The sequence below is a fragment of the Cryptomeria japonica genome, chromosome 7, assembly GCF_030272615.1.
Source record: "Cryptomeria japonica chromosome 7, Sugi_1.0, whole genome shotgun sequence".
Taxonomy (NCBI): Eukaryota; Viridiplantae; Streptophyta; class Pinopsida; order Cupressales; family Cupressaceae; genus Cryptomeria; species Cryptomeria japonica.
In genome coordinates this window covers 860,609,715-860,630,697 of record NC_081411.1, presented here as the reverse complement: position 1 = coordinate 860,630,697, position 20,983 = coordinate 860,609,715, and the positions used below count along the sequence as shown (strand labels likewise).

Sequence of the window (20,983 nt, the reverse complement as noted above, 5' to 3'; positions counted from 1 at the left end):
GGTTCTGCCATTTGGAGGAAAAGATTGATTTAAATGAGTTGAAACATAGTCACTGAATAAGCTACACTTTATCAGCGTCTGAAGCCTTACAGCAATATGCATCATCATGCCTGTTCATATCTTAAAGCAGTTATTTCATGATTTGTAGCAACACAGGTTCGATGTTCCTTGGGAGTCATTCCAAACGTGGCCCTTGCAGTTGCACATGTTGAAAAATGCTGTAAAACACAATTTACTCACTAACAACGGTAGCATTCATTATCTGTGAACATAAGTCACTCAAGTAGAATTAGTTTGTATTTTTACATTTAGATATTGCCAAATACACACTAATTCTACTTGAGTGAAAGCCAACATTGCAGAAAGCTCGGAGACTTTTCTTAACAGATGCATATAAACTAATTCTACTTCAAGCAAATAATCTCCTAGAAATAGCCTGCCTACTCCAGTTTGAGACAAATCGGTTAAGAATTTGTGTGGATCCCAAAAGAATCACATTAAAAATGTAAACTAATACAGCGTAACTGAAAACAAGTCAAAGATCCACAGCACAAGAAATCTGCAGTCTAAAATAACATAATTTGATGTCAAACAAAATCAATCATGCAAAGTTAGTTACTGTCACAAGTGGATATTTGTATCTTTGAATGGTCTTAATCTCATTAGGCAAGGCCTTTGACATCCTGCATTTCAAACTAAATGGTCCATAAGATGAATCAAAGGAAGAAACTTCAGGCACATCATAAGACAACCATTACAATACTGTAGCTGCGTAACACTAGACCATTCCTCCCATATATTTCCTTGAATATTGAAATATACGTGCCATCACAAAATGATAAAGTTATCCAATTCAGAAATGAATATATTTGCTTTGTTGCTGAGAATATCGATGATTTGCTTCTATTTCACAATTACCAAGGAATCTTTGAGGAGCAAAATATGCTGGAATTGAAATTAATATGCATAGGATTGATCTTAAAATCTCGATTACAAGAAAGAAAGCACATTGACTGCCATACTGTACAGAATCACAACTTGAAAATTGATTTACAATAAAAAACCATTTCCCTCCAGTTGAACACCTCTTGTAAAGTTTTGTGAATAAGAGATACACATTCAGTTCAAATGCTCACTAACTAGATGAGATTTGTTTTATATCTGCACAAAGGAAAAATCTTTGACCACATAGTAAGACGACAAATGTTACTACAAAACTTATTCTGGATCTTCAGCACTAAAATCAGGCTCTGATGGTTTTTGGAGTTTAATTAATTGTGTCGTCCGTTCTGACAACTTCATATTACGCATCTTTTGCACACGACGAAGAGCATTTGTAGCAAAACGGGATACATAAATAGTTGCTCCAAAACTGGGGGAAACAGTGGCATTGTTTGCTACCATCGCAGTGTGCAATTTGTGCTCCTCCTTGAGAAGAAATTCAGCTTCCTTTCTTTTACAGTAACGGCGCCAGGCTGCTTGAATGAAACAAGCAGCCCATGTTCTCCACTGCTGGGAGTAGAAGCGAAAGGTGTGTTGAACCTGTCTGCTGTGCAGGCGCCTGAACTGGCTAGCAACAAATTTTAAATCCTCTGCTCTTAAAGCAAATGCCTCTACCTCTGACAATGCTTTCACTGTTCTTGTTGATGATGGAAGGTTCACACCTGCCTTGGGATCCAAAGCCCAAGTTAGTAGTTCCTCCCCACAGAAATCTCCTTGTTTGAGAAGACCACGATTGAAAAATCCAGTTCGTCCTCCATTTGTTGTCACACTCTCTAAATGGCCCCGAATAATAAAAAGCATCTCATCAACAGGATCTCCTTCTCGTACAATGTATGTATCTTCAGTATAAAGGGATGGCTTAAGACGCTCACACATTGCATCCAACAAACGATCATCCATATTCTCAAACAATGGTACCTATCAAACAACAAATCTATTAAGGCAACATCCAAATGACGGAACAAATAGTATGCATTCCAAGTACTTGTCACCAGTGAATTGATCATGAAACAAGTTTAAAAGTAGAACCCAGGATTAAAGGGAATTGTTGACTACAAGGTGGAAGACATTTTGCATCATAAATGTCACTCACACGTTTGACTAAGCCCAAACAGAGATGCCGCTTGATGTCGCGACTGAGATCTTTTGGAAGGCTCTGAATTATATGCTCTTCATCAACACCTCTGGTTTCAAGCCATTTGTATTGGTCATAGCGACGTACACGATGCCTAAGGTCATCAGGGAGCAAGCGATGGCGCATCCATTGCTCTGTATCACTCCTCTTTACTCTCATTTCTTCCAGCCTGATAGTCAAAGATTGCAGATAGGTCTACAGTAGAAAGAACACAACAGTGGGCATCACTCTCTTTACCATACTCCAAGGCTTGATAAGACTAATTTGAAATACAAATAAAATTATGCACATCTGCAAAGAAATTTTTATGGTTGGTATGTGGGCTTTGTATCTACAAATATGCTGCAGTCATAAATATGACAAATAACCAGAACACAATATCGAACAACCTTAATTAGCTTAGCAATATATTCAAGTTTCAATCCCAAAGTGTCATACAAAAGAACACAATACTTGACAACAATAGAAAGTAATACAAGTCAAACAAATGTCCACTGAATAAGATTTTCTTTATTTATCATATGTAAAAAACACGAGTGTTCACTGTGAGGCCTTCATAAACCATCTTTATTCCGTGTTTGCATACCTGTGGTCATCTTGATTAATAATATTGCTCAACTGCCAGCTCCATGTGTTGGTCAAAGAATGAAGACATGAATATGATGTTTGAAGTCGTTTAGTTTAAGTTATAAATATTCAGTACTGGATTGAATATATCATCTTCATCTGAAATTAGTGACTCTTTTTAGTAATAAGCTCGAGTCTTGAACATACTGCATCTTTGCTTGGTTCACTACTAATTCCTACATCTGACATCATCCCTACGATAGGCTAGGCACCTTTGCTCTTGATAGCTGAAGATAAAGATTATGCAAAGAGTGATGCCTCCCTCACACCCCAAAGTAGACACCACAACAGAAAGTGACTCTCTTCTCATTTGCATTTCCAGAATGAAATTAGTAATTAGGTTACTGACAACAAGTGAACATAGTCAGCTAATGCACCTAGCAAGTAGGTTTGATTACAATAGGGAAGTCCTAGAGTGAAAATAAGCATATGAATCAGTGCTACAAGGCTTGCCTAGACTCACCCAGACTCGATGAGTGCAGAGGCAAGGCAGGCAAAATGGGTCCTGGTGAGTCGAGATCTGGGTCCCCAATGAGTCCTAAGACTTGCCAAGTGTTCCAAACTCACTAGACCTGGTGAGTCTCACAGATCAGACTATGCTGTGACAGGCATGGAGAAAAGAAAAATTAAAAACAATAAAAAAAACATTAAGACTATAAAAGGACATAAAGCTATGTTACCCCAAGTTTCAGGGACAGGGAAGAGTGAGGATGGGGGGGCACGTTTCAGGGATGGGGATGGGTGGGAGCCATTTTTTAGGGGATGACAGGCGACTGCTATTAAAAAAAGGAAAATTAAAAAAAATATAAAAAATCTCAAATATTCATATGATAGCATTGATAAGGCAATCATCATATACATCATAGAACCTTAACACATAATATTGGAGTTCAATTGATATTTTGATTTTCATTTCATAGAAAGTGATAAACAAATGAAGTTTTAACAAAATTTAATTGCATTCACTGACAAAACCAATGTCATATTATATAAAAATTACATGAAGTTTTCACAAATGTTCTATTTGTATATTATATGAAGCAGCCTTAACACTCGCATTGTTTATAGACATGTTTACATACAGTCTTAAACACATTGCATTTATGAGCACAGAATTTGAGTCTTTATCTAATTTGTGCTGCAACTGATATACCTAACCCACCCTATAACGAGTTTAATATTGAGATTTGACAAGGCAATTTCTCCATATTGATATGAATATTTATGCTTGAAATTTGAAAGATCACCCTCTAACATACTTTTGCTTACACCTAGAACTCCTTGGTTATCAAAAGATTTTTCAAGATCACCACCAAATTCAATTTTTTTCAGAATTCAACAATATTTGCTCAGTCCTATTGAAAACTCTATTTTTCCGAATATGATATACCCTATTTCAGATACTCCAAAACGAAAAGTAATTATAGATTTAACCAATTAAGGTGGAGCAAAACAGAAAGATATTGATGATATAGCATTTTTTAGTTTTGGCAATCAAGTTAACAGCATGAAAAAACTGAGGTATTCAAAGGAAATAGGCCAAGCAATAAGGACTAGTTTGGTAATATGCCCACAGAAATAATGTCCCTTGTAAGATGTTTTCCTGGACCTTAATACACAATGAAAACCATTTTGCTCGAAATACCAGGCAAGAAATAATAGATGGTTACTAAAGAACATCAGCAACCAATTTTTTTAACAATATTTTAGTCTAAACAAAACAAAATGATGTAGCAGATGCTTTAAAGATAACATTTCTGAAGAAATTGGCCATACAATAAAAGTATTTCACAAGCTTATCATAGAAATTTAAAATGATCAAGAATTAAAATCCATTTTCGAAGAAGCATCATTGTCAACTGGCAGTGATAAAGAAACAAGAAGAGATGCTTACATAGTTTCTGCACGTGAAGTAGCAAGAAAAATGGAAATCATAAAGGAAATGTGATAACCTCCTAAAAAGTTGTCCGTGCCATAGGGGACGTGTAGCCATCCCTGGGGCGGGGGATGTCCAAGCATCCCCTGCCCATCTTTGTTTCCACTGAAATACCAAACGTCCTTGGTACATTTCCCCTTTTTTTTTTTTGAGGGGGGGGGGAACAGAAGGGTACATTTCCAAAGCATCCCCACGTCCTCACATTTCTGACCGGGACAACCCATTTTGACTGGGTACACGTCCCTAGATAACATAGAGACAAAGTGATGTCCTCCACCCTAAAAAGCCATTCATTTTGTTTTCAAATACCGAGAGAAAAACTACTTATTGAGCAAAAAATATGTCATTGGAGAGAATGCTGGCATATTGATTAAGGAAAAAACAGTGATTGAAAATAATTTGGAAAGGCTTGTAGCTGCCAATGACTTATCTAAGGAGATTAAGAAGGATTTGGAAGAGGCCACCATTGATTTGGAGCTACATTTCTTCATTTGAGCAAACTTAAAGAGGTAAGTTAAAAAAAATTGTTTTTTTTTATTTTCAAATTTTCATTATATTCTACATTTGATTATTTTATTGTATTTTAGGTTAATGAAATAAAAAGAAACCTTAGCTGTAAAATAATCAAACCCTAGCTATTTTTTGTATTTTTTCTTAATTTTTTAGTTATTAACCCTAATTGTTCTTAGTTTTTTCTTATTTCCTTAGTTTTTGGGTAGGATAAGCAACACTGCCTGCTCACCTGTATATCCCTTCATTGACTCACCCAATCCATGGAGTATGGTTGTGGGTAAGGTTTTGTCTTCAAGTTTAACCTTATAATGGCTTCAACAAAGGTCAATTTTTTCTCTCTCCCAATGTCAACTATGAAATGTAGAGGCCTTCCACTCACCCACATCTGTGAATGAAATAAATTGGAGGACACTTCTAACTAGGACAACCCATTTTGACCGTATACACATCCCTAGATAACACAGACACAAAGTGATGTCCTCCACCCTAAAAAGCCATTCATTTTGTTTTCAAACGAGGAGAGAAAAACTACTCATTGAGCAAAAAATATGTCATTGGAGAGAATACCAGCAAATTGATTAAGGACAAAATAGTGATCGAAAATAATTTGGATAGGCTTGTAGCTGTTAATGACGTATTCCGAGGAGCTTAAGAAGGATTTGGAAGAGGCCACCATTGAATTGGAGCTACATTTCTTCATTTTGGAGCAAATTTAAAGAGATAAGTTAGTGTTGTCACAAAAGTTTGCACCCTTGCTAAGCTATCAACAACACAACCTCGTGAAACATGGAAACAATCCCAAAGTGTGGGACCTTGCGCAAAAAGGTTGAATCTTTGGAGAAGGCTGACTTCCTTCTCAATCAAGTGCACGTGTTGAACCAACTCAACACTCCAAATTTTGCTTCTAAACCTATCCTAACAGCTTGCGGAGGAAAAGGGAAGAAGGAAATGCTAATTTGAAAGGACATGATGCACCATGATAAGAGATGTTCCTTTCCCCACCCCGAAATGACACAAAGAACCAATAGAAATACCCTGGAGATGCACAAACTTCAATTGCATGAATGACCCCAAATGCATGTATGAAGGTTAGAATTTGCTAAATATCAAAAGGGGAAAAAGTTTCCCACAAGTCACACTCAGAAAACAAGTTAAGACAACATATGTGAGAGAAAGCCAAAAAACACACACTTATCATTAAGGTAAGAAAACATACACAACATGCATAAGTAGAAGAGAGACATGAATGATGATTTCAATTCATTCTTAGGCCAATGGCCTAACTTACAGTTGCAGATTTACAAGAAAATATACAAATCTTCAAGAGAAGTTAGAATAGCTCTAGCCAATAGGGAGAGAACCCCTTACAATGAGGCTTAACAACCTATATATAGCAAATTGGTCACACAAGAGAGACCAATGGTCAATGGGGGGAAACCTTGACCTTGGCATACATAGAGGAAAGTCAGTTCAGGAAGGCAGGAAAGTGTAGAAATCTGACATGTTTGTGCGTGCAAGCAACCTGGGTATACCCTGACAAGGCAATCCCAAGAAGAGTACTTCTAGAAGGTGGATTGTTTGACATTCCAAGGTCAGAGCATGCAGACTTGACATGAAGGCCATCAAGTAACCATAAATAAGCATGGCCTTGGACTCCACTTGATGGCAATCTTGCAAAATCCATTAAATGTGCCCCTGTAGCTCCATGAATGAAAGTAGACAAGCCGCAAGGGTTGATGGAGCATTAAGAGCTTCAAGTGTTGATCACGTCATCTGGAAGTGTTGCAAATTGTCGGAAGTCAGATGTCGGGCCCTCTGGAAAATGCTACAAGGGGAAAAGATTCGGGAACCCTGAAGTTTGGAAGGAAAGGAGGTCCAGAATTCTGAGATTCCGGGGTTCCAAGATTCTAGGGTCCGAAAGGAAAGGGAGGAAAGGGAGGAAAGGAAGGAAAGGATGTCCGGAATTCCGGGGTTCCGATATTCCAAGGTCTAGAAGGAAAGCACAAAAGGGAGGAAAGGAGGTCCAAAAGGAAAGGACGAAAGGGAGTAAAGGAGGTCCAAAATTCCGGAATTCGGAAGGAAAGGAGGAAAGGGAGGAAAGGAGGTAAGCCCAAAACTGCCTCTTGACAAGATAACACTTAACATCTCATGATTCCATTGGTTTTGTCCCTGATCAAATAGAGCAACGCTGGTCCATAGAACATATCTCTGATCGATTCTCACTGATGGACCAAGAGTGTCATAAAATGACAACAGTTAGTAATTTTTGTTTTTTTTATTTTTGAATTTTCATTATATTTTAAATTTGATTATTTTATTGTATTTTAGCTTAATGAAAAAAAAAAAAAAAACCTTAGCTATTTAATAATCAAACCCTAGCTATTTTTTTGTATTTTTTCTTAATTTTTTAGTTGCAAACCCTAATTATTCTTAGTTTTTTAGTTTTTGAGTAATATAAGCAACACTATCTGCTCACATGTATATCCCTTCATTGACTCACACAACCCATGGAGTATGGTTGTGGGTGAGGTTTTGTCTTCAAGTTTAACCTTTTAACTGCTTCAGCAGAGGTCAAATTTTTTAGACTCCCAATGTAATGTAGAGGTTTTCCACTCACCCACATCTGTGAATGAAATAAACATTCCTCATCTTCTCCATGTATGATTTTTGCAGTGGCAGCAATGGCATATGGATTTGCTTCAACAATTGTTTCACCACCTTTATGTTCAAATGAGTCTACTTGCAACTTTTCAGATTTTTGCTCCACTATGTGTGTTTCTGCCATCAAAGTTTTAGCAGCCCTGCAATCCTTAGTATTATGTCGAGTACTTTTGTGGATGTCACCACATCCCTATGTCCTTAGATGTCTTTTTCCCTCCTGTATTCCATGTTGGCGATTGGGAGGTGGACTTGCTGGTAGAAGCTTGTTTCCCTGGAAATTTGTTGCTATTTTCACCCTTGAATTTATTATTTGCAAAATAATCTCTCTTCCCTCTCTGTTTAAACTTCTCCTCAATTTGTGGCATATTTGTAAGTTGTAACAAACGTTTCAATGTTTAGGAAGGACATCTCTGTTTGAATATATCTATGCAAACCGCTATGGTATTCCAACACCCAATGCTTCATTGAGTCTTGGATGCCAAGCTTTGCTGACAAAGCATGAAACTTATTGGTGTAATCTTGCACTGTTTGGTCTTTTTGTTGTCGAAAAAGTTGCCATTCCATGTATTTTTCTTCATATGTATATTTAGGGAAGTATTCTTCTTTGATGAATTCCACAAATTCCCCCCATGTAGGATTGTCACCTATTCCTCCAGCAAATTCTTTGTCTTCATATGTTACAAAATTATTCTTCTTTCAGTTAAAGTTTTTTTTTCCCATGTTGCTTCACATGTGCTTCAGCTTTGAGAAAAGGGAATGATATTGTTTCAACATTTGAAAAGTTATTCACAGAGAAATATCTATACAGTTTTGCCAACCATTCGTGCACAACATCTACATCAATTTTACCTTCAAAATTTGGTTTGTCAAAATTTACTTGCACCTTGAAAGGAGTGTGACTATTGACAGGTTTTCGTTCTTTGCCTGATTGTTGGGTATTTTGAAGGATTTGGGAGAATTGCATAATCATTTCTTCTCTCTGTTTGTTCAAGGCTTCATCCACCATGGCTTTTATAGGGTTTACCATCTTTGGCCGATTGTGCCTCACAAGAAGGTAAATTGATGGTGTAGGCATCTAAAAATGGTCAATTCTTGCGGTGTCATAATTTAACATGTCCGCGTGACCTTATTTTAGGGTTTTCGCATCCTATTATCATTTCTTCTATGTCACACACTTGATCTTTATTATTTGTCGACATGTTGTCATTCTTTTGCATTCCTTGCATTTGTCGCATTTTCAATTAGGTCTTGTCAACATTATCATTATCAATTGCGATCTTTGATAATTATCAATATTATCATGTCAATTGGACATCGTCAACCCTTCTCAATGATTAGGGTTTTGTCTTGATCAATCATAAATTTATCAATCTCTTGTCAATTTGCGACTAATTTGTCATTGGTCTTTGGTCATTCGACCTTCATCAAGTCGACCTTCTATCAATCTTTGATCGATTTGTCATCGATCTCAATCAATCATCAATTCTCGCCAATTTGGATCGATTAGTCATTGGTCCTCAAAAATTGGCGTCTATCAATTTCAGCCTTGTCAATCTTGATCAATTTATCATTTATCTTTATCAATCAACATCGACACTTTATCAATTATCCAAATTTCATTATCAAATCATGATCAAATCAACCCTATATCAATTATCTTTTGTCATGACCTAATTATCGTCCTTGCATTTCTAATTCATCTCATAGGGTTCTGTGATTTAATCACTTAATCCTATTTGTCATTTTCCCTCTAGGTTAAATAATTTATTCATTTATACTAAGTCTTCTTGTTACAATTAAATATTTATTTAATTGGCTAATTAATTCCCCTTGTTTTGTGATTTAATCATTTAATCCTACTTGTCATTTTCCCTCTAGGTTAAATAATTTATTCATTTATCTTAAGTCTTCTTGTCACAATTAAATATTTATTTAATTGGCTAATTAATTCCCCCTCTTTTGTGAATTAATTAATGAATGAAAACTTATTAATTAATTCACCTAATGTACTAATTTCCTAATTTCTAATTTCATCACTTTCTAATTTCCTAATTTCCAATTCATCATTTCCACCTAATTTCATAATTGCTAAATCCTAATTTCCAACTCATTATCTCTCTCAAGTGGCTCTTATTTTTGTGCTTTAATTTGGAAGCATGTTTCCTTATTCGTCATGAGTTTGGATATGGCATCTTATCCTAATATTAGATTTGATGGCTAGTCTTATCCTCTTGCATGGAAAGTGTGCAATGGCATTTCTTTCTAAATCTGATTTTTCCCATTTTTTAATCCAATTGCATCTAATATCGATTTCTTGTTAATTGTTGTCCTCTCTCCAATCTTTCTATAAATTGGATGCATTTCTTATTAGAATCAACCATGCTTCTAGTATCCTCGCACTATCAAAATTGATCTTACTTTCATACTTTGCTCTTGCACTTGTAGGTGAGATCCACAAATCCGCTATTTGGAGGAGAAAGGAGGGCAATGGAGAGATATGAAGGAGATGCTTTGCCTCTATGGTTTGCAATTTGATTAGCATTTTGTCTTCATAGCTTCATTGCGTGTAATAGGATCAATTTCATTGCAATCTAGTTTTTGTGGTTGAGCTAGTTTAGTATTGCTTTGATGTATTCCATTTTCCTATCTACAGATGGGTTATGTGTTACCAATCCCAACCTTCGATAACCAGACCGTGTGTGGTGTGACATATAGGAGCGTACTTGCTCTGATAGAAATGATATGAATTCATTGGGCTGGGCTATGGCTCTTGAACTAGAAGCCATACTACTGAATCCACTTCCGCCTGGGACTTCGATAGGTGTTTTTATGTAAGCACCAGAGAAAGATTCAGTTAACAATACAAGGTATGTGGAACCCTATAAGCATTGTAATAAAATAGAGATTTGCGAAACTTGAAATATGAGTTGAAAGTATCAAAAGTCACCATTAGAATATCCAAAATGAGTTTTTAAACATCCAATTAGAATCCCAAAAGTCTTTGAATTCCAACAAATCCAAAGTGAAGAGTTTTGGAGAATAAAAACAATAAACAAATAACAAATTTTCAAAATAAACTATGAAATTAGATACCCCAACTTGGCAGGGTCATAACTTCCTACTCGATGGTCGAATTTCAAAACCGTTTACATCATTGAAAAGGTTTTGAAGAAAACTAATTTCGGTCCCTTAACACCATGCCTTCGGCTATCAAACTAAAGGACCGGCGAAAGTTTCAAACCCAAATTCTACTTCGAAAACCTCCAAAAATGCCGAAAAAATTACATTTTTGGTTTTTCTTATTCCTATCACCTCTGGACTGCTCTGCTTTAGGACTTCCTCGGACTTCTTAGGATCACATACCCTTTAACACATTAAGTGCCTTCCTTTTGAAACAAAACCACTTCCTTAAAATGAAATGTCATCAAAACCATAATTATATTATTGTTATACAAATCACATCCTTACTGAAATTGCACTTTGATCAGCATTCTCAATCACACCTTTTGATTCTTTTTATGAATCACTGTTTAAGAACTGCTCAGTTTAATTTGTTTGCACAACATAATGAATCACATCTTGTAGTCGGCAAAATTGTCGTAATAATAAATAATGTTTTGTTGGTATTATAATTGGCAATGTAATTGTTTTGTTCCAGAAAGGTTCTTAGTAATTGCCGACGCTTGGTACTCTTAACCGACTACCAAGCACTATATATACTTTGATTGTTGTATCCAAAAATATTCATGATTGTATACACATTACACTTGATAATAAAGAACATATCTTTCTGCCATTAACTGGTGTTGAATACTTTTCTTTGGTATTATTGTGTGATATGTATGGCATGTTTTCGTATTTTGTTTACTTTGTGTGATCAAGTAAGTTCCCTTCAAGAGTAAACATTTTGGTGTTGTTGCTATTTCGAACCTTGAGATCTAAGTGGCCAAGAATGGTGACAGACAAGATGGCAGAGTAATGGGCCAACCGATTGAATGACAAGATTAATCTGAGGAAGAGGACGACCAAGATAGTACGAGATTATGCAAGATTTGGTATACTTGTGGGAAGTATTCGTCAACCAATACGTTTGATGGAAGGCTTGTGAAAATGAGGTCCTTGAGAGTGTTGTACGGGACAACCTAATAGTGAATGACATTGTCGATTGTTCATGAAGGATACTCCCCTTATAACCCAAACACACAACAGAAACAAAAAAAATAGACAGAAAAATGTAGGAAAGAATTACTTGCTTTCTTTTATCTCAATGAAATGAAATTACAACATGCAATAGCAACATAGGCATTCTCATTACAATAATCTGCAAGCCAGAGCCACGATCTATGTAAAGTGCCTTGGCAAATTTGATGTAAACCCCTGATCTTTTGCCTTAGACAATTTGCAACTTGTATGCTTGCTGGTTCGGTGTTTCTGTTTGTATTGTTTTGGTTTTGTATGCTGCAATTGATGTTTTTAATTCCTTCTAACAATGAAATATTGACTGACAATGACGTAGAAATGATATGCCAGCTGTTATTTGACTTTTCACATGCATATAAGTGACTAAAAATATTAACTACAGCTACTTGACAAATCATCAAACACTTGGCATGCATCTATTCAATCCAATATGAAAGTACAGCAAAAGACACTTACAGCTAATAGACATTTAGACAAACATGTGGCATGCAACCTTGTTTCTCCTTCTTTAGATGCAAACCAAGTATAAAGTTTCTATATAACTGATCTAAATGCAATGCCAAGACTCTTGGCTTACAATCAAAGGTCATTCCAATGACTGATATAAAATGTGCACCTACAGCACTATTGATGGCAGCGATCAGATTTATTCCTTTAGATAAAAAATGCAAGTAATGAATCTGGAGTAATATGCTGTTATAAATCGATGATGCCAAGGGAGACCTAGCAGCAATGAAGATGCCTCCGCAATGAAGAAATATGCTCAAGTCCTAAGGCGCTTTGACTTTAAGAAGACACGCCAGCCCAAGAAGAAGGTGTGGCTGGTCCATGAGAAGATGTACAGCCCTGGATATGTGTGCCAGCAAATAATAAATCCAACCTTCAAGATTAATCTGCTCTCTGAATGATTTACTCTTCAAACCCTTCTAGCTGCTCAAACCACTTGGATAATCTTTCACCTTTAAGCTTGAACTTGATCTCTGGATGAAGCCAATAGTTAAGCAAACTTCAACTGATATCTCACAACTTCAGAATGCTGATACAATGAAGAAGCTATGCTCTCCAATGCCAAATATGCAGAAACCCTAAGGTTCCTTCTCCAAGAGAAGAGCTCTCCAAACATACAAGTATAAAATGATCGAATGATACCTTTTTCATTTCTTTGGTGCCTTTTATATTCATCTCCAATTAGGTTAATTTCTCTCGAAGGCTCTTTTAAATCATTTAAATGATATTTAATATTTGTCTCTCACTTTAATAAATGCTTTAATAAATGGGTGCACAAATAACAATAATATTTAATGTACTTTAAGTGACCTTTTTGAGGGTCATGGCCCCATTAGACATAAAGTGAATTTAAAACTTTATAATTGCACTTTATAATTAATTATTAATAAAGTAATCACTTTATCAATAATTAAATAACATAACTCCACAAATAATCATTATTTCTCAATTCCGTCTCAACCTGGGAGTTAACCATTGTATCCTCTGTGCAACCAACTACCTTACTAAAAATAGTAAGGGTCCCTCTGACATCCACTGTCCCTCAAAACCAAACCAAAGACCTTTGAATATCAATGCCTCAGAACATATGAAGGGTTTGGAGATGAAAACACCAACAACTATCCTCTGGAGAGCCAAAAAAATCCACAACAGGGTCCTCTAATCACTAGTATTAGCCTACGAGGACCCAATGATAGGCTAAATCCATTAACTCCGATTCACACTCAAAATGGGGACATTACAATCTGCACTACAGGAATAGTCCCCCTTGTAAACCCCATTTGCCTTCTTTATATTGTTAAGTTTAACTACCTAGAATGTTTTGGAAAGTGTAACTTCTCCCTTTTGAGGCCGACCACTTTGTATCCCATTTCCCTATATTGGAATATGCCAAGAATATGCCCAAAATGGGTTTTGACGTTCATTGAAGTATTTTGAAAATTTTCATTCTTTTCTTCTAAAGTAGCACAACTTTTGGGGGCCATATCTTTTAATCCAACCATTGGATTTTCAATTATCATACATCGTTAGAAAGCTTGCAAAGAGATCTACACCATGCTTTAGTCATATCTATAAGATATATAATTTTTTACCTAATCTGAGGCTTCTAAGACCCTCAAAAATGCATTTGAAGTTTTATTGGAGAAATTTCCCAAAAAAATTGAATGACTCCCAAATGCCACAAGATATTGGGATAATTCCTTCACCATTAGCTCCAATTTATTGTCTAGGAGGTCTATGTAAAATTTCATGCAAAACTAACAACTTACTAAAAATAATAAACCTGCCAATAATAGCCCTTATTAACAAATAAACAACATTTTTGGGTAATGCAAGATTGCTCTTAAACCTTGGATGCTCCTCCATCAACCGTCTCCTCTCTGAATTACAAAGGTTGTTTGCACATAACCTCAATGTTCTCCAAGACCTGTGCAAGGATAAAAACCGAGAGCAGTGTCAGCAATAGATACTACAATGGAATGAGGAAAAAAACCATAGTAAGGAAGACGAGCGAGATACAAGCTGATACCGTACTCCTAGCAATTAATGCCCCTATGACCAAATAAGGAAAATGTATTGCAAACACTCGAAGGAGAGAGAGGGATCAGTGAGAAGATCTCTCTTGATCAAGGAACAAAGTGCTAGATGGCAAAGATTACGGAGAATCATCGAGGAGTCACAAAGACCAATAAGAAGAAGTAGAAGTGTCAACAGAACCTGCAGTCAAGAGAGACCGTGCAGAGGCACAACACCCTGTACATGGAATAAGTGGTAGGAAGTTGCCCGGAACCTACCACTCCCTAATAAGGGAGGCGAGGACCTTACGGACCAAGTAGCCAACCAATCCGCACAATCAGTGTCAGATGGAGACTCTGGCAGTGAGTCCACAACAAGTGGAAGTAGCTCGTTCGTACATTCGGTATGTGACAAATAAGACAATGAAGAAAGGGACATCTAGAGAGAGGTAGCCGAAATATTTGAACATAACATGCACTGCATTGAGATCCTAACCATAACAGAAGAATCGAGAATAGGGGGCCTAAACCAAAGAACTCGAGGAGAATGGAGTCCATAAATGAGGAAGGTAGCCAAGGTGCGAAGGACATTGACGGTGGACATTTAGAGGGCTCCCGTGTGGCCAAGAGTGCAAGAGAAGCACCAAAACATGGTCGAGAGCGAAGCAGTCCCATTAGGTTTGCAACATACGATACATACTGACATAGAATGATAGTAACTCCCCATACGAGTTGGAGTGTGGAAAGGTAGAAGCTTCCAAAGTTCACAAGGAACGGATAGGAGGATCCAATACGACACTATAAGACATGTGAGACCATATGGTTGGCTAGCGGCCATTCCCTGCCACACTACAAGGAATAGCCATTGATTGGTTCACATACTTGGATGACAAACATACACAATCCTGGGAACAATTGAAGAAGGAATTCTAAGAAGAGTTTAAAATTTTTGAGGAATGATAATGAAATTGTGGTGGACATTTACAACACTAAGCAAGAGAAAAATGAAAATGTATGAGCTTACAATCGTAAGCTCAAGGAGTTGTCAAGTAAATGGGAGAACCATCTAGCCGATCGGCTCAAAAAATGGTGGTTAATCAAGGGGTTAGTCCCCTTGCTAAGGAAGAAAATGAAAGTGGTACCTCGGTCATTGTATGCTAATGCCTACAATCGAGAGATGGACATCGAAAGTGAAAACAAAACATCCTGAGGAAAGAAGTGAGCAATGAGGGCAGTAAGGAGAGTAACAACGATGGTGGAACTAAAACAGTACAAGCCCTTCGACAGGATGTGCTAAGAATGATGAAAGAATTGAAGGCTGAAAAGGGGAGCCCGAAGGAGAGTAAGGAAATGTGGTGCACCGTCTATAAAGTAGAAGGTCACACAAAAACAACCTACCCAAATAAATTATTTTCCGACATCTATCAAGTACTGGGACATTTCATTAAGGAATGCCCGTACAACTTAAAAACTGTGTGCTCCTTGCCCAAGGGGAACAAGCAAGCCCGCCAACCACACCGCCAAAACCACCTGCCAATCCTAATACATCGACTAGCAAGTACTGCAACAATAGGCCAGGGAATAATAACAACCACTACAATAATAAGATTGCTCTAAGGATAAAACAAGTTCTTTGAATGGGCTATTCCACTAGCAGATAGAGGATTATGAAGTCTTCCACCCCGAGTGTAACATGTTGCAGATTGAGGAGGTCGGCGAAGGTACAAAGAGTGCTACCTTTCTTGCAGAATATGAAGAATATAAGGGGTGGCACGAGTGCATGAGACACTTGCCCATGGTTTTGAAAGGGATAAAGTCATGAAGTATGAAGAGACGAATGTGAAGAAAGTGAATTTGGGTGATAATGACAACCCAAAGGTGATTCTAGTTGGTGATGATTGGAACCTTGTACTGAAGGCGGTTGCATTCAAAATATTTATGGAATACAAGGATACCTTCTCGTGGACATACAAGGACCTGAATGGGATACCACTAGAACTATGCATAAATAGAATTCTCCTCGTACCGAATGCACAACTCGTACGGAAGAGGCCCTACTGGATGAATAAAATCTATGCAGCCAAGGTACATGAGGAGATTGAAAAGATGCTAGAAGCCACCATAATATTCAAGGTGGAAACAAGTGAGTGGGTCTCACCAATTGTTATATCTTCAAATAAGGAGGCAAACCAAATATGGATCTGTGTGGACTTCTGGTGTCTCAATGCAATAACAATCAAAGACTTGTTCCCAATCCCATTCACTAACACCACATTATTGGATGTGGTAGGCCATGAGATGTACCCCTTTGTGCATGGACTCTTCCGGTATAATTAGATAAGCATTGTTGAGGAAGACAAACTTGAGACTACCTTCGCGGTGGAAGATAGGGTGTATGCATACAACAGGATGCCATTTGGCTTATGCAACACTCCCACCACCTTCCAATGCATCATTCTACATATCTTCAACAAGATGTCTCTGGGGAATTTTACGGCATTAATAGATGATTGGTCAATATACAACAGGCAAAAGAACCATCTCACCACAGTTCGAGAATGCAGGCAAAGGTGTCGAAGTGTAGATTCACGGTACCTCAAGGGAAGTTGCTTAGCCATATAGTATGTTAGGAAGGATTGGAGATAGATCTTGATAAAGTAGGGGTAATCATCCAGATGGATGCCCCAGAGAATGTAATGGGAATCAAATCCTTTTTGGGTCATGTTGGCTATTATTGGAGGTTCATAAAGAACTTTGCTTAGATCTCGTTTCCTTTGGATATGCTAACAAGGAAAGGGCAACCGTTCACATGGGGAGATGAGCAGATAAGGCACTCAAGGAATTGAAGGCAAGACTCATGAGTGCAAAGATATTGGTGTACCTAGATTGGAATAAGTAATTTCATGTGCATGTGGATGCCTCCAATTACGCGCTTGGGGCTACATTGGCACAAGTGGTCGTATAGGGATTGGACCATCTCGTTTTCTTGGCTAGTCGCCTATTCTCCGAGGCCGAAAGTAATTACAGTACAATGGAGAGGGAGGCACTCAGTATAGAAGTTGTTACACTACCTACTAGTGACACCCTTCATGTTCTACGTGGACCACCAAACATTGATGTATCTCATAAAAAAGCCCATCACTTAAGGGAGGGTGAGAAGGTGGTTGCTCTTATTGCAGGAGTTCGCGTTTACTATCATCGTGTGGCCAGGGAAGAATCATGTCATCACTAACCAGTTTTGCAGATTAAGTCGGGACAGCCTCCAAATGAGGTGAATGAGAACTTTCCCGATGCTTACCTGTTCCAAATCGTAGCATCGTCACCATGGTATGGGAATATCGGGGAGTACTTGTCCACTTCCCCTTAAGAGTAAGACCTTCCAACTAATCAACGGGTTGTTGTATAAGATGGGTCTAGACCAAGTGCTACGAAGGTGCATTATGTAGGAGGAGATTCCAAGAGTGTTGGAGTCACATAAAGGGTTGGCTGGAGGCCACATGGGACTAGATGCCACTGCACATAAAGTATTATTGGCGGGACTGGTGGCCAACGTTGCATATGGATGCCCGAGAACGAGTAGTAGGGTGTGATACGTGCCAAAGAGCTGACAAGCCACTGAAGCAAGATTCCATGCCCCTATTCCCTTCATAGCCCTAGGGTTTGTTTGAACATGGAGTCTTGACTTTGTTTGACCATTGAAGGTGCGCCACATGCATTGGTGTAAATATATTGTAGTGGCAACAAAGTACCTCACAAAATGGGCAGAGGTGAGAGCACTTCCGGACAATACTACCATTAGGAATCCCCTTCCAGATTTCAAGTGATCGGGGAATGCATCTGTAAACCACGCATTTGAGCCACTACAACAAAGTTTAAAATATTTCATAGCCTCTCCAGCCCATACTACCCCCGAGCCAATGGTCAAGCAGAGTCGACAAAAAAAGTTCTTGTCTCTATCATATATAAGTTGTGCGGTGTGGAGGAAGACTGGGGAAAAAGGCTACTGGCGGTATTATGGGTGTACCACACCACGTACAAGGGGGTCATGGGACACACCCTATTTGAACTCATGTATGGGCAAGAGGTAGTGGTTCAGATGGAATATATGGTTTCCAATTTGCGAACTACAATGGAGAACCATCTAGGAAACACAAAGAGCCTAAAGGAAAGTCTCTTGAATCTCACTAAGCTCGATGAGCAACGGGTGAGAGCACAATGGGCGACCAAGGTAAATTTTGGCACGATAAACAACTCTGACGAATAAACTTTTGGCCGAGTCAGTTAGTCCTAAAATACAACAGTTGCAATGAACTCAAACCGGGGAAGTTTAGAGTTCGTTGGTTGTGACCTTATAAAGTGTGGGAAGTTGATCAGAATGGGACCATTAAACTAGCAACACTCGATGATAACCGCATTCAGGACCCAATAAATGGCTCGAAACTCGAGATTTACAAAGAGAAGAAAGGATTGACCATAGCAGTAAACATTTTGGGATATGCTACTAACTATGATTGGACAATTGGGACCAATGAGGCACTCGAAGATGACTCGGTTGCTAACCGTATAGACCTAATGAGGACTGGGCCGAACTTGTAACATCACTTGAGGTGAGGTTGGCAAAAAAGCAAGTGGAAGGCATTGTCATACCACGCATACATAAACATTTGACAAATGCCTATTTTGGCACACGGGCATTAAGGGTATGGTTTGGCGGATACTGGAAATGGAAGGCTCTGCACGAAGGAACTCACCAAGGATAGTTGGCCTACAAGATCGATGAAGAAGCTGATAGGAAAAGAAAGCAGAAACAAGTGGTGAAGGAAGAAGAACCAGCAAAGGACTTCGAAGAAGAAATTAACCTTGTAGAATATGAAGAGAATATCAGGCCATGTCTAAACGTTGTAATCAAAGTTGAGGATTGCTTTGTCGCAGAAATGCATTCTGGTGATATGGTACCTACATCCAACTCACTATGGTGAGTTATCCCCAACCCAACTACGCCAACACAAGTCAATGGATTAGATGTAACGTGGTACTAGTATGAAGGTCAGTACATCGATGGGCGATACAAATGTATTAGACCCGCACCCTTGTTAGATAAGATTTTCAATTTAGAGTATGTGGGCACATGTTGTGAGCAAGAGTGCTATAAGCGTCCTCCATTCACTTGTTGGTGGCAGCGATATGACTCGAAGATCAAAATGAGACCCTGGGATGAGCCTAAGGGGACAAAGAGAAAAGAAGATAAGGAAGACGACATATAGACCAAAAGATAGAAGATTGACGAAGAGAAAAGCAAAGTTGGCAAGATTAAAAAATTCAGAAGAAAAAATCGTTATGAAACCTGAAGATTGAAAAATTGAAAAGAAATGTAAGAGGAAAGGCAAAAAGAGAAGTCACACGAGAGGTAGTTTGCCAAGTTGTTTCTAGCACTATACAACTTGTTGTGGGCAATTGTTATCTTCACTTCAGGCAAACTATTGCAGCGTACAAACTATGGCCATTGGCAACACCATAACGAGAACATTGATTGCATTGTTCGTATGGTCATCCGTACAAGTCACTACACTACCATACGGACTTCGCACACAATTCATGGCATATGGAGCCTAGTTCCCCTATTTGTACAGGTATGGCTGTTGTGTGGTTTAGTACAATGAAAAGTAAGGCTCGGTCCTGTACAGCTTGAGTAGCACGGTACCATATGAGCCAGTCTTATGCACAGGGGCGTATGAGTCAACAACAAGTGTGTATTGTTTAGTGACACCTCACTCAGCTCCGTACGGTGTCGTCTGAACATTCCCGTCTAAAGTGAGAGGAACATCTCCATATGGCATTGAGTGAACAATTTTGTCTGTTGTCAAGGCAACACTTTTGTAAAAGATCAAGTCAACAATTCCATACAAGGTCATCGATATGTTCCAACACGACAGCACAAACACATTTCCCTATGGCATTTTGAGGAGGGCACCACCATACGGACTCCAGAGTCGACACATTTGAGGCTCTTAACAACCATATCACTTCGCTCTACAGTAAACTTTACATGACAAGCCACTCATAACCTCGTACGGCCGAAGAAGTTTTTTGTACGACTAGTTGGCAAAATTCTATTGGCAAAAGGCAAAAACATGGTGAAAATCAACTTTGAGAACCCAACCCAATCTGGAGGTGGTGATGGTAGTTATCATAACGACAAACCAATAGTGAATAAAAGACAAAAAATTCATTCAGTATCCATTTCCAACATGGCAACAGGGAGTAGTAGTAAAGGGAAAAAGACTCGGCTTCGAATTCAGAATGATGACAGGATTACAGTCGACAATGTCACATGGGAGAGCCTAAATGGTATTGAGTGACCACATGGTGGTAGGAGACCATCAACTA

General features: G+C 38.2%; 1 protein-coding gene across 8 annotated transcripts in view; it reads right to left on the bottom strand.

The window, feature by feature from the left end:
* Positions 1–951: 951 nt before the first annotated feature.
* LOC131047057 (probable cyclic nucleotide-gated ion channel 5) overlaps positions 952–20,983 on the bottom strand; it is a 159,595-nt gene continuing 139,563 nt past the window's right edge. For 7 of the 8 annotated variants that reach the window (XM_059207863.1, XM_059207864.1, XM_057980879.2 and 4 more), the window contains 2 exons: positions 2,096–2,332; positions 952–1,920 (listed from right to left, as the gene is read on the bottom strand). In XM_059207863.1, the coding sequence (XP_059063846.1) occupies positions 1,219–1,920; positions 2,096–2,332 (939 nt within the window). In that variant the 3' untranslated portion in view covers positions 952–1,218. The remainder of the gene's footprint in view (positions 1,921–2,095; positions 2,333–20,983) is intronic. The other variant, XM_057980880.2, reaches the window with a different exon arrangement.